The sequence below is a fragment of the Miniopterus natalensis genome, chromosome 4 (genome assembly GCF_054644295.1).
Source record: "Miniopterus natalensis isolate mMinNat1 chromosome 4, mMinNat1.hap1, whole genome shotgun sequence".
Lineage (NCBI taxonomy): Eukaryota > Metazoa > Chordata > Mammalia > Chiroptera > Miniopteridae > Miniopterus > Miniopterus natalensis.
The window spans coordinates 15,128,367-15,140,177 of NC_142084.1; the positions used below are offsets into that span (position 1 = coordinate 15,128,367).

Sequence of the window (11,811 nt, forward strand, 5' to 3'; positions counted from 1 at the left end):
ACCGCCCTGTCTCATCAAGATTAAACCACCTGAATGAAGCTGGTCTGGAGCAGCCCTGGGCCAAGGGGAGGGGCAGGCAGCCCAGGGGCCCTGGGTGCAGGGCAGTCACAGGACCTGGAGAGTGTGGCCGCCCAGCTGACTGTGGACAGCTTGGGTGGTGTGTTCCCATTTCCGTAAAATACAATGTAAGTATATTCAAGGAAAAACAGTTTAGTCTGGTGGAGAGACCAGGGACCTGCCTTTTTCTCTAGTATGGGCTGAGCTTTAAAAAGAAAAGGCAGAAAAGCACCAATCGTATTTAAAACAACATAATAACTGTAATATATAGATAAGTGACATCTTTAAAAAACCAACAAACAAAGCCCCAAAGAAACTGAAGGCAAACCCAGGCCCAACCCCCGGGGACTCAGGAAGGGATTGTGCCAGCAATAAAACCCAGCCCTAGCCCCAGGGCTCTGGGACCGCCTTCCAGGAAACCAGCCACCAGCGCCTCCAGGTCGCCCCTCTCCCGCTCAAAACACGCCTCCCGCGCCCCAGGCCTGCAGAGAAAAGAAGGTGGGTGCCCCTGAGGGGCCCAGAGCCCGGCCGCGCCGTGCGCCCCACGGCGCCCGCCCCGCGGAGTCGGGGGCTGGGCTGCGCCCCGCACCCCGTGACTCGCGGCCACGTGGTCGGCGGGGGCTGGGCCGCCAGCGCGGGGCCCAGCGGCGGCGGGAGGTGTCTGCGTAAGTGGGGAGCGGGGCTGCCCGGGACCCTCCCGTCGGGCGGGGCGGGCGAGCGGGCGGAGCTCCGGGCGCTGCGCTGTCCCCCAAAACCCCGGCCGCGACCCCAGCGATGGGCTCGGACTCCCTCCCCAGGCGGGGCCGGAGGGGCGACGGGACGGCCGTGGGGTGGGGGAGACACCCCGGCGCCCCACCGACGGCCGCCTCCGTCACTTCCGCCGCGGGCCTCCCCACTCTGAGCGCGGGGCCGGGGAGCCAACGCCCTCCTGGAGCGATTACCTTTCCCCGCGAGCTGTCGGGAAAACCCAGATCCACAAGCAAGGCGGGGGGGGGGGGGGGGGGGGGGGGGACACATCTCAGCACAGCCCGCGGCCCCACCCGCCCTGGTGGCCCAGGATGAACCCAGGCCCCTCTAGTTATTGAAGAGCCCGTGGGTAGAGAATGCCCAGCGGGTGGGGCGGACGGGAAGGGTTGGGGGGCTGGCTCGAGCTACAAGATCATAGCCAACATATTGAAGAGCGTGGTTGCACGCATCCTCTCATTTAATATTCCCCATTGTGAAATCTGCCAGGTAGGTACTTTTGTCTCCATTTTCACATAAGAAAACGGGCTCAGAGGACTTGGGTCCTTAGACCCAGGTCCTGCAGTAGGTAAAGGAAGGAAGGAGATTAGAGCCCAGGCCTGTGCCGCAGCGGCGCCCCCTGGTGGGGGGTGGAGGCGCCGGGCCCACCTGTCAATCCTCTGAACTGAAAGTTAGCGCCTTCCTCTTCCCGGCTCAGACCACCTGGGGGGGGTTACTGGGTGAGGGGGGGCTTCTCCCCTACCCCAGCCACCTGCATCCCGTTCTCCCCGCCCCTTACCCTTAAGCCCTTTTGTCACCTGCCCCCTGCAGGACAAGATGAAGCTCATCATCCTGGACGACTATTCTCAGGCCAGCGAGTGGGCCGCTAAGTACATCAGGAACCGCATCATCCAGTTTAACCCAGGACCAGACAAGTACTTCACCCTGGGGCTCCCCACTGGTGCGTTGTGGGATGGAGAGGGTGCCATGGGTTGGGAGTGGGGTGGCCTAAGAATAGGCATTAGGGGATTTTAGGGGGCCAGGTGGGTGGCTCACTCAGCCAAGGGACTTTAAGGAGGGCTCAGAGGTACTGGTGCTATGAGTGAACAACTCCCTTGCCTCCCCTTCAGGCAAAACAGAGGACCCCGCGTCCTTATGGGTTGGTTGAGTTGCCTGCTCTTGAGGCCTGGAGCAGGAGGAAATTGATTTTGGGGCTACATCTTAAGTCAGCCCTGTCAGCCAGGGTCCCTTAGCAGGATTAAGTCCCAGTGCCTTAAGGCATGCATTTTATGTAATGAATAAATTTCTTTTCTGTGCATCTGGAGTGCGACTAGCTAGTCCCACCATCCTTACCTAGTCCCACCATCCTTACCTAGTCCCACCATCCTTAGCTAGTCCCACCATCCTTACCTAGTCCCACCATCCTTAGCTAGTCCCACCATCCTTGGGAGAATTGAGAAGATAGTCACTCAAAGCGGAACAGTCCCAGTTTCTTTGGGAAAAATCAGAATGTTGCCTTTATAGGAAGAAATTTTGACCCCAGCTCCTCAAAACAAATGTCCTGGTTATTTCTTTCAGAGAAGTGGGGGGGATTTGTCCCAGAGGCCCATCCACTAGAGCAAGGGTCTTCCATTTTTTTCTTTAAGTTGTCAAATAGTAAATATTTACGCTTCACTGGCCATACAGCCTCTGTTGCAGCTACTTAACTGTGCCCTTGTAGCTTGTAAGCAGCCATAGACAATACATAAATGAATGAACATCAATAAAACTCTACTTATGGATATTGAAGTTAGAGTTTGTATAATTTTCATGTGACAAAATAATACTCTTGATTTTTAAAAACCTAAAAAATGTAAAAACCATTCTTAGCTCGTGAACTGGACAAAAACAGCAGCAGGCTCGATTTGGCCCGTAGGCCGAAGTTTGCAGACCTCAGTGCTGGAGGTCTGGGAGCAGTGTCTGCTAGTACTTGTGAAACCAATACCTCAGGCCATGTGGGAGCTGCACTAACATCCTGTTGTCTAACTGGGTCAGAGTCTGGGCTTCTGCTGAAACCCTCCCTGGTTCCCCATGAGCCGCAGACTCAGATCCAAGCTCCTCAGAGTGGCATTTAGGGCCTTCCACAACCTGGCCCCTTTCTGACTGTCACACTTGAACCAGCACAGCATTTCCATATAGGTTCCTTGGGACATTCCTTCTGTTAGATGAAGCACCAGGCAGGGTTCTGGGTGGAAACCACAGAAACCAACTCTGGCTAACTTAAACAGAAAAGGAATTTGTTGGCTAGAGATTGGGGAGCTTACAAAATTGATGGGAAGGCTAGAGGTTTGGAAAAGGGACGGGGTGGTAAATAAACTAGCCCAGGGGAAGGATAGGGAAGCTGTTGGCTCAGGCTGTTGTAAGTGCCAGGGATACAGCAGTGAACAAATTTCTTCCTTCCTGAAGCTTAAACAAGGAAGGGGGACAGGGAGTGTCTAGACGGGGGTGGGAGTTGCAGTGTTGGATATGGTGGCAGGGAAGGTCTGAGAAAAATTTGAGTAAAGGCCTAAAGAGGTGAGAGGTAGCCATGCAGATGCCTGAAGCAAGAGCACTGCTGGCAAAGGGAATGTGCCAAGGCCCTGAGGTAGAATTGCTTCGAGCCGGGTAAGTAACGAAGAGAGAGAGAGCCAGGGGCCAGGTTCTGTAGAGCCTTTATTGGACTGGTTATTATTCATAGTGAAATGAGAAGTCATTGGTGGGTTGTAGAGTGATCTGATTTGGGTGGGGCTCTTAATCTTTTTATCTTAAAACATTTCAAATATTCAGAAAAGCTGAAAGAATAGTACTATACTATTTACCTCGAATCACCAGTTATTAACATTTTGTCATATTTGCCTTCATCTCCTCTGGCTCATGTTCTGTCTCTACACACACACACAGTTTTTTTTTCTGTATTACTTGAAAGTAAGTTTTAGACGTCCTGACACTTTACCGCTTAAGTCTTTTACCACCTATCTCCTCAGTTAAGGGCATTATATAACCTTAACTTATATAACCACAATACCATTATATCTAAGAAAATGAAAAATCATTCCACAATATCGTCTAATAAACAGACTATATTAAAAATATTTTCCCTACCCAGCCAGCATGGCTCAGCAGCTGAGCATCGACCTAGGATCCAGGAGATCGTAGTTTGATTCCCAGTCAGGGCACATGCCTGGACCGATCCCCAGTCAAGGCTTGCAGGAGGCAGCTGATCAACTACTCTCATCATTGATGTTTCCCTCTCTCCTACCTTTCTCTCTCTGAAATCAACAAAAATACATTTAAAAATATTTTTTTTCCCTAATTCCCACATTTACCTTTCATAACTTAAAAAAATTAACCCAGTGTCTAATCAGGCTTCATGTTGATCTTTAGTCTTTTAGTCTGTAGCGGTCCTCCTGCCTTTTTTATGTGTTTTGTGACTGACTTTTTATTTTAATGTTTTATTGATTTCAGAGAGAGGAAGGGAGAAAGAGAGGTAGAAAAATCAATGATGAGAGGGTCATTGATCAGCTGCCTCCTGCACGCCCCCTACTGGGGATTCCCCTATCGGGAATGGAACTGCGATCTCCTGGATCATAGGTTGATGCTCAACCACTGAGCCTCGCCAGCCGGGCTGGCTGGTTCTTTAATTAAAGACTCAACCTGAGAGTTTGTGCTCCTCAGAGAAGTCTTCCGTGAACCCGCAGGCTGGCCTGTGCTTACCCGTCACAGCTGACATCACTGCTTCTTGCCCCCACTCCGAGACAGTGAGCTGTTCCAGGGTGGCTGCAATGTCTCTCGTTCCCCTGTGTCCCCATCACCAGCCCTTCTGCCTCGGCACATAGTAGTTGCTCAGGGCGTGTCATGTTAGTGATTAAGTCTGATGTTCCCTCAAGTAATAATCACAGTCATTTCAATCATCAGAATGCTGCGCAATGGGGATTTAGCAATGGACAAAATAGACACAGCTGCGACCCTCTGGAGCTTACAGTCCAGTGGGGAAATAGGCAGTCAGCAAGCATGACAGGATGGCAGCATTTGGGTAGGACTTCAGATCTGACTCGTTTGAACAGCCATGACCCTGACTCACTCCCGGGCGCCCTCTGGGCTTCCAGGAGCAGGGCCGGGGAGGGGATACGATCGAAGGGTGTTCTGGCCTCTCTTGTAGGGAGCACCCCACTTTGCTGCTACAAGAAGCTAATTGAGTACTATAAGAATGGAGACCTGTCCTTCAAATACGTGAAGACCTTCAACATGGATGAGTATGTGGGTGAGTCTTTTCCTTTCAATCTTTATCTGATTCCAGGAGAGTCTGTACTCCCCCCCCCCCCCCCCCCACACACACAGGCTCCGCCCTGGAGAGGAATTCGGATGTGTCTGGAAACTAGTGACATCTGGTGATAGGCTCAGTTACTGATACCTGTCTTCCAGGCCTTGGTTCACTCAGCTATAACATGGGGCTAATAAAACTCACCTCATAGGTTGTAAGCATTAAATAATATAACAGATGTGGAAGCCTCTTGTTTAGAACAAGCACTTAGTATTCGAGTCATTTCTCCTTTGCCTCCTCCCCAACTCGATTTCCTATCTTTTTAAAACAAATATTTGGAAATGGGATGGTGGCTGGGGTGTGTCCCTGTGTCTGTGTCTGGACATTCTCTGCAGTGTTCATCCCCTAGCCTCCCTTTCTGCCAGTACATTGGGAGGGGAGCTGAGACTGGTGTCCTTTCCACTGCTGAAAAGCTACACCTTGGTCTTGTCACCTCCTTCCATGCCCCACCCCGTAATTTTTAAAGGCTTCACTTTAAACATTTAAAAAAAAATTGTAGCAAAATACACATACATAAAATGTACCGCGCTGACCATTTTTATATGCATTCAGTAGCGTTAAGCATAGTCACGTTGTTGTGAGACCAATCTCCACAACTCTTCATTTTGCGAAACTGAAACTCTATACCCATCAAACACCAGCTCCTCACTTCCCACTCCCCCGACCCCTGGCTATCACCATTTTACTTTCTCTGAATTTGACTACTCCAGGTACCTGATATAACTGAATCATACAGTATTTTGTCTTTTTGTGACTGGCTTACTTCATTGAACATAATGTCCTTGAGGTTCATCCATGCTGTAGCATGTGTCAGAATTTCCTTCCTTTTTAAGGCTCACTTAGATATTCACTTTAAACATTCTTTTTCTTCTTGGCTGAAAAACATCTCTTTTGGGAAGCCCTGAGATAATTCTCTCTAACCACCTGGTGTTCAGGTTGAGGTTCAGGCTGAGCAGGTATAATGAGGTGAATGGTGGGGTTTGGAGGCACGGGGGGAGGGGTGTGCTTGCTTCCTTTCCCAGGTGGGCCTAGCCTCACCCCCAGGTGCCTAGGCCACCTGCAGAAGCCCAGAGGAACCCTGGCCTCCAGCCTATGTTCATTCCCTTATGAAAGGTCAACATGAGATTCCTCAGGCCTCTGGTGTGTAGCTACTCTGGGACATCAGCTCAGCCTGTCCCGAGGGGGTGAGGGTCAGAGGGCTGGTGCCCAAGGTTCCCTGATTGGCATTCCTCTGAGAGCATCTCTTAGGGCCTGGGGGTACCCTGGCATCCTCCTCGGAAGAGTCTGGCTCAGCCTGGGCATGACTGAGTGTGGCCGTGGCCTCTCAGGTCTTCCTCGGGACCACCCAGAGAGCTACCACTCCTTCATGTGGAACAACTTCTTCAAGCACACCGACATCCACCCGGAAAACACCCACATTCTGGACGGGAACGCAGCTGACCTGCAGGCTGAGTGTGACGCCTTTGAAGAGAAGATCAAGGCTGCGGACGGGATTGAGCTGTTTGTCGGAGGTGAGCGTGACACTGCAGGAGTCTAGGCCAGACCCAGCATGGTTAGAACACATGCCTGTCTCAAACAGCTTCTTCTCTGTGCTAGTGATGGTGGGAGCCACTGTTGCTCTGAGGAGGCAGGGAAGGCAGAGTGGGGCCCCTCCCCCCTGCCTTGGTTGTGCAGCTCAGTAGCTGTGTGACGTTGGATATCTCCCCTTCCTGCACTTCAATGCCTTGTACGAAAATTGAGAGGTTTGAATTTGGGCTCTGAGACTCTATTTCCCAATCTTAAAGTTTTGTAGCTCAGTCAAGTAAAATCATAGGCTCATGGAGTTCCAGAAGATTCCACACTCAGCCCCTGCACGCTATAGATAGCCAAGTAAACTCCAGGAAAGTTTTGTGATTTTCCCAAGATTAACTGGCCAGAGTAGTGGAGACAAGGCAGGAGCCTAGGGGCTCCTCTTGGATTTGTGCCCTCGTTCCTACCCTGGGCTGCCCTCTTACATTCCCACGTGTTGCCAGCTCTGGAGTCAGCCACAGGGGTGTGAAGTTGGACTGCCTTTTACTGTTCTAGATTTAACTTTACCAAGATGGGGAGGAAGAAGCCAGGAGTGCTTGTGATCTGAGACTGCATAAACTTGGCAGCCCCTGTCCAGGCCCCGTGTTTTATTCACTGCCACTCTATCCTGGTAGCAGAACCCCTGACTATTGGCAGGGGAGGGATAGGGGTTACACTTCGATGAACTGGGGAGGCAGAAGCTATTTGGAATACCCCTTACTTAGTTTTTTGAGGATGGTAATAAGTTAACAATGACTGTGTGTGCTCCAGAAAGAAATGGGCAGGAGGGGGGAGAGGGGAATATCATATACTTAGCGTACCTGCCCAGGGGTGAATGAGAAGAGACATGGTTTTCAAGGAGTTTTGCAGACCCCAGGTGGGGAAGGAGAGAGTACCCGCCCTTGCAGCCTTGGGTCCCTGGCACTGATGGGGCTGCCCTCGCTGTCTCCCCTGGGCAGGCATCGGCCCCGATGGACACATTGCCTTCAATGAGCCGGGCTCAAGTCTGGTGTCCAGGACCCGTGTGAAGACGCTGGCCATGGACACCATCCTGGCCAATGCTAGGTTCTTCGATGGAGATCTGACCAAGGTGCCCACCATGGCCCTGACAGTGGGTGTGGGCACTGTCATGGATGCTAGAGAGGTAAGGGTGCAAGGGCACAGGCCTTCAATGGGGGGGTTGGACTAGTCTTTTTGTTAAAAAATTTTAATTGTCACAGGTACCGCCTGAATACATTTGTATTAAAAATGAAGACATTATAAGTGAGGGTAAAATCCCACTGACCCTATGACTTCCTCCCCCTCTTCGGAGGGAACCCTTGTTCCAAGTGTGAGGTGACTCCTTTGAGCACCGACTGCCCAGGAGACCCCAGGACCCAGGCCTCTGCATGTGTACCTCTTTCGAGCTCCTCACAGGCAGAGGAGCCCAGCACCACTAATGTCTGAATGTGAACTTGCACCTGCCCAGGTACTAAGAGGAACCCTCTGGTTCCTGCAGTTGAGGGGGGCCACTGTTTGAAGGGAGCTTCTGTAACTCCAAGATGTTCATGGTCATAGCCTGTGTTCAGGGATTCCTAAATGTGGAAAAGTGTGATTGAAAATACATGTCCTAAACGGAATTTAGTTTTTCCCTAGAAAGTTGGGTAACATTTGAATTTTTTGTGGTTCCAGTTTCCTACTGCCTTTCACTAGAATTTTAGAAACATTTTTTCTTCCTGGGGTATATTTAGTGGGAAACAGCTACAGACATTTTAGCTTTCAGCTTCTTTGCCGGAGTCTGTAAACAAACATCTGAGTCTAAAGTGACTTTTGTGCAATGCGCAATGGCGCCAGATTTCTGTTGGGCAGCCTGAAATCAGTGCCTAGAGCAGCCACTCCACTGTTCTCAGCCCTAATCTGAGAAAGAGCCTGGGCTGGATGCCAGGAAATTCTCTTCTATAGATCTGGGGTCCTAAACAAAGAGTCATCTTCTCTCTATGCCTCTGTTTTCTCACCTTTTAAGAAAGGAACAGTGCCCGGCCTGGCGTGGCTCGGCGGTTGAGCGTCAACCTGGGATCCAGGCGATCGGGGTTCGATTCCCGGTCAGGGCACATGCCCGGGTTGTGGGCTTGATCAATGACTCTCTCATCATTGATGTTTCTATCTCTCTCTCCCTCTCCTTTCTCTGAAATCAATAAAGATATATTAAAAAAAAAAAAAAAAGAAAGGAACAGTAAACCCTGTTCACAACTCCGTGGTGCAATTGAATTACAGTGAAAGGAAATCCATAGAGAAGTGTTCCTTACGATCACTGTCCAGCACTTGGTATTTTAACTGTTGAAGGAAGTCTGTGCCTTGGCTTTATTTAAACACAAATCATTACCCCAAGTCACATTAGTAGGTCTAATACTCGGAAATGAAAATGAGCGGATTAAGGGGCAGCCTTGTTGGGATTCAGCTTTACCATGCAGATGACTCAGCGTTGCTTCCAAGGTCTCCTGGCAGATTGGGACCCATCTTTTTGCTCATGATTGTGAAAACCCACCCAGCCTAGGACCTTCTAGAACCCAGTATGAGAACTGTTGGGCTAAGAGGCGGGCCTTTGTATGGCCTATCTGTGCACAGGGCGCTTGCACAGTCCCCATCAAAGGTGCCAGGAGGCACTATGGAGTGATGGGTGGTCTAGAACATGCACTTAGGGTCAGAAACGCCCTGGGGCGGGTTACTTAACCCTGGCCCCCAACCCCAGCCCATTTCGTCATAGAACATGGGGGTAGTGATGCTCCCTGCTCAGGGAACGTGGGACAGCGCAAGGGGCGCGGAGCAGTGTGTTGCACGCTGAGAACTTGTGGTGGGATATGGAACAGCAGTCCTTAGGCTGTTTGGGGCGGCCTGGGCTTGCGGTTTCGCTGTGCCTCCCCGTCATGGGCTTGTTCTCTGGTCCCCAGGTGATGATCCTCATCACAGGTGCTCACAAGGCGTTTGCTCTGTACAAAGCCATCGAGGAGGGAGTGAACCACATGTGGACCGTGTCTGCCTTCCAGCAGCACCCCCGCACCGTGTTTGTGTGCGATGAGGACGCCACCCTGGAGCTGAAAGTGAAGACCGTGAAGTATTTCAAAGGTGAGGGAGGCGTGGGTCTGGGAGCCGGTGGCCGAGTTCAGGATATGCCAGGAGTGGGGAGTGGGTCCGGCTTTCATGCTCTGGACATTTTAATCATCAACTCTGCTTTTAATAAAAATCAAACCCTGTCTCAGAATACAGTCATTTCTCTTCCATCCACACCTGTGAGGGTCCATTTCTGGAGACCTGTTTGCTCTGAGGCGGAGGGAAGAAAATGAAAAATTGTAGTCCAAGGGCTATGTGGTGATGTTGGCAGGACTGTTGAGCAAACGGTCCTGAGGCTCTTTTGTTATTAAATCTACCTGAAAAGGACACACTGCTTTAAGCAAATTTGTGTGAAAAATCCTCATTTACTGAGCAAATTGGGAATTTGTTCTTTGCTGAAAAGATTAACTCTTTAATGGCCAACTCTCCTAGAGATTGCATTTACAAAAGTCCTGTGGATTCCTGCGTTCTTCGGGAATAACAAATTGTTTTCCTATTCTTGGGGTGTTTTATCAGTTGGAGCCACAGAGACACATGAATATCAGTTCTAGGACAAACCTTGAGGGCTCTTGGACATTACTGTGGACAGTTGTGGAACTCTGCCTCTACCTGCATTAAGTACCTTTTGTTTTTATTTTTATTTTTTGTAGGTTTAATGCTTGTTCATAACAAGTTGGTGGACCCCTTGTACAGTATGAAAGAGAAAGAAACAGAGAGAAGCCAGTCTTCTAAGAAGCCGTACAGTGATTAACCTGTGCTGACCCTAGTGTCAAGTACCTCATTGGGACAGGCCAATCTTTCTGGAAATTGTCTGGAGAACAGAATTGTATTTTTTTAATCCAGTATGATTACTCCAGATGAACAGGTGAACTTACTGTTCCTGGCTCTGCAGCATGGAGCCTAGTGGTGGAGTTTAGCTATAGGAGAAATGACTTGTTTGTAACTTAATCAGGAAAAAAAACACTCCGTAATTTTGATGTCTGCTCCACAGATGAGGGGTTTTGGCGCTTTGTTCTGCCTCTGACACTGTTCACATGTACAGCACACTCCAGTCAGGATTTCTATCATTATGTGCAGATTCTCAGTGGGGGAAAGAGGGGCTGTTGTACTGGACAGAGCCTCTTTGGAGAGGCTTGAGAGCCCCTCTTGAGCAGGCCTGCCCCTTATTTGAGAATCACTGTTCCAGATTAAGGGACAAACTCTCAATATATAAAATCAGCATTAGGAGGCAGTCCCTCTGGTCAGTAACAAGTGCCATGGAAAGTGCTCCTTACTTTCTTTCCTCCTTTCCCTCTCTCTTTTTTTCTCTCTCTCAGTTGTCCTCTCCATGAACTCTGAGGACTCCTTGGGGAGGATTTGGGAGGGGAGGCTGAAGAGAAGGCTTTGCTGATAAGCTCAGAACCTCAAAGGGCCCAGCAACGTCAAACTCCTCTCCCTCAGGGACCTTCCAGTACCGGCAGGAAGGCAGAAGCCCTTTTCCCACCAGTGCCCTGCGTTTTGTTCCAAGGTCTCACTGGCTCCCCCTTTACATACTTATTAATACGCAGAAGGTCCACTGGGGCAACCAACACTGGCAAAATTTCAATGTGTTCAGCCAAGGTGACGGGGGCTGGGGTAAGCAGCTCAATTATGAGTTTAGTCACAACACCAGTGACATGTTCTCCTGCTTCCCTTAGGAGCTGAGTGCCAAGACTACATACAAATGCTTCTAAAGCCGCCTTTCCCCACCTAAAATACCCTGGCCTTCTCACCCTCTTGGGTTCATGTGGTGAGCTCTGATGTTTCCAGAACATCGGGAAATAGAACCCTTCTGTCCCTGTACCCTTCACCCTGTTCACAAGACGAGTCTATTGCTCTGCCTGCCTTTTACTCTCTTAAGCCTCCTGCTCCCTCTTTGTGCCTGCTTCAAGCTGCTGCCACCTCTATTTCTGATGAAGATCTTTCTGTGCTGTGCTGGGTACCAGCATTTTGTCCAACTTTTATACATGGTTGTGCTGTTATAGGTCAGTGGGCTGGCTTACAATGTGATGTTTTCTATTAAATCCAATATTTTCAAA

At 50.1% G+C, this 11,811-nt stretch overlaps 1 protein-coding gene across 2 annotated transcripts; it reads left to right on the forward strand.

Moving 5' to 3' along the window:
- Positions 1–714: 714 nt before the first annotated feature.
- GNPDA1 (glucosamine-6-phosphate deaminase 1) lies at positions 715–11,811 on the forward strand. 2 transcript variants are annotated; one of them, XM_087816297.1, is made up of 7 exons: positions 715–722; positions 1,612–1,741; positions 4,958–5,059; positions 6,448–6,630; positions 7,627–7,811; positions 9,595–9,769; positions 10,405–11,811. In XM_087816297.1, exons 2-7 carry the CDS (start codon positions 1,618–1,620, stop codon positions 10,503–10,505), a joined length of 870 nt encoding a protein of 289 aa, XP_087672423.1. In that variant the 5' UTR covers positions 715–722; positions 1,612–1,617; the 3' UTR covers positions 10,506–11,811. The 2 variants fall into 2 exon arrangements, with proteins under 2 accessions (XP_087672423.1, XP_016061044.2); XM_016205558.2 differs by lacking the exon at positions 715–722 and adding an exon at positions 1,180–1,290.

Bases quoted from the DNA above. Each gene is read 5' to 3' on its own strand.
- GNPDA1 (XM_087816297.1), top strand. From the start codon at position 1,618: ATGAAGCTCATCATCCTGGACGACTATTCTCAGGCCAGCGAGTGGGCC. The intron at 5,060-6,447 runs GTGAGTCTTTTC...GTGGCCTCTCAG, and splicing joins CAACATGGATGAGTATGTGG to GTCTTCCTCGGGACCACCCA. The intron at 6,631-7,626 runs GTGAGCGTGACA...TCCCCTGGGCAG, and splicing joins GATTGAGCTGTTTGTCGGAG to GCATCGGCCCCGATGGACAC.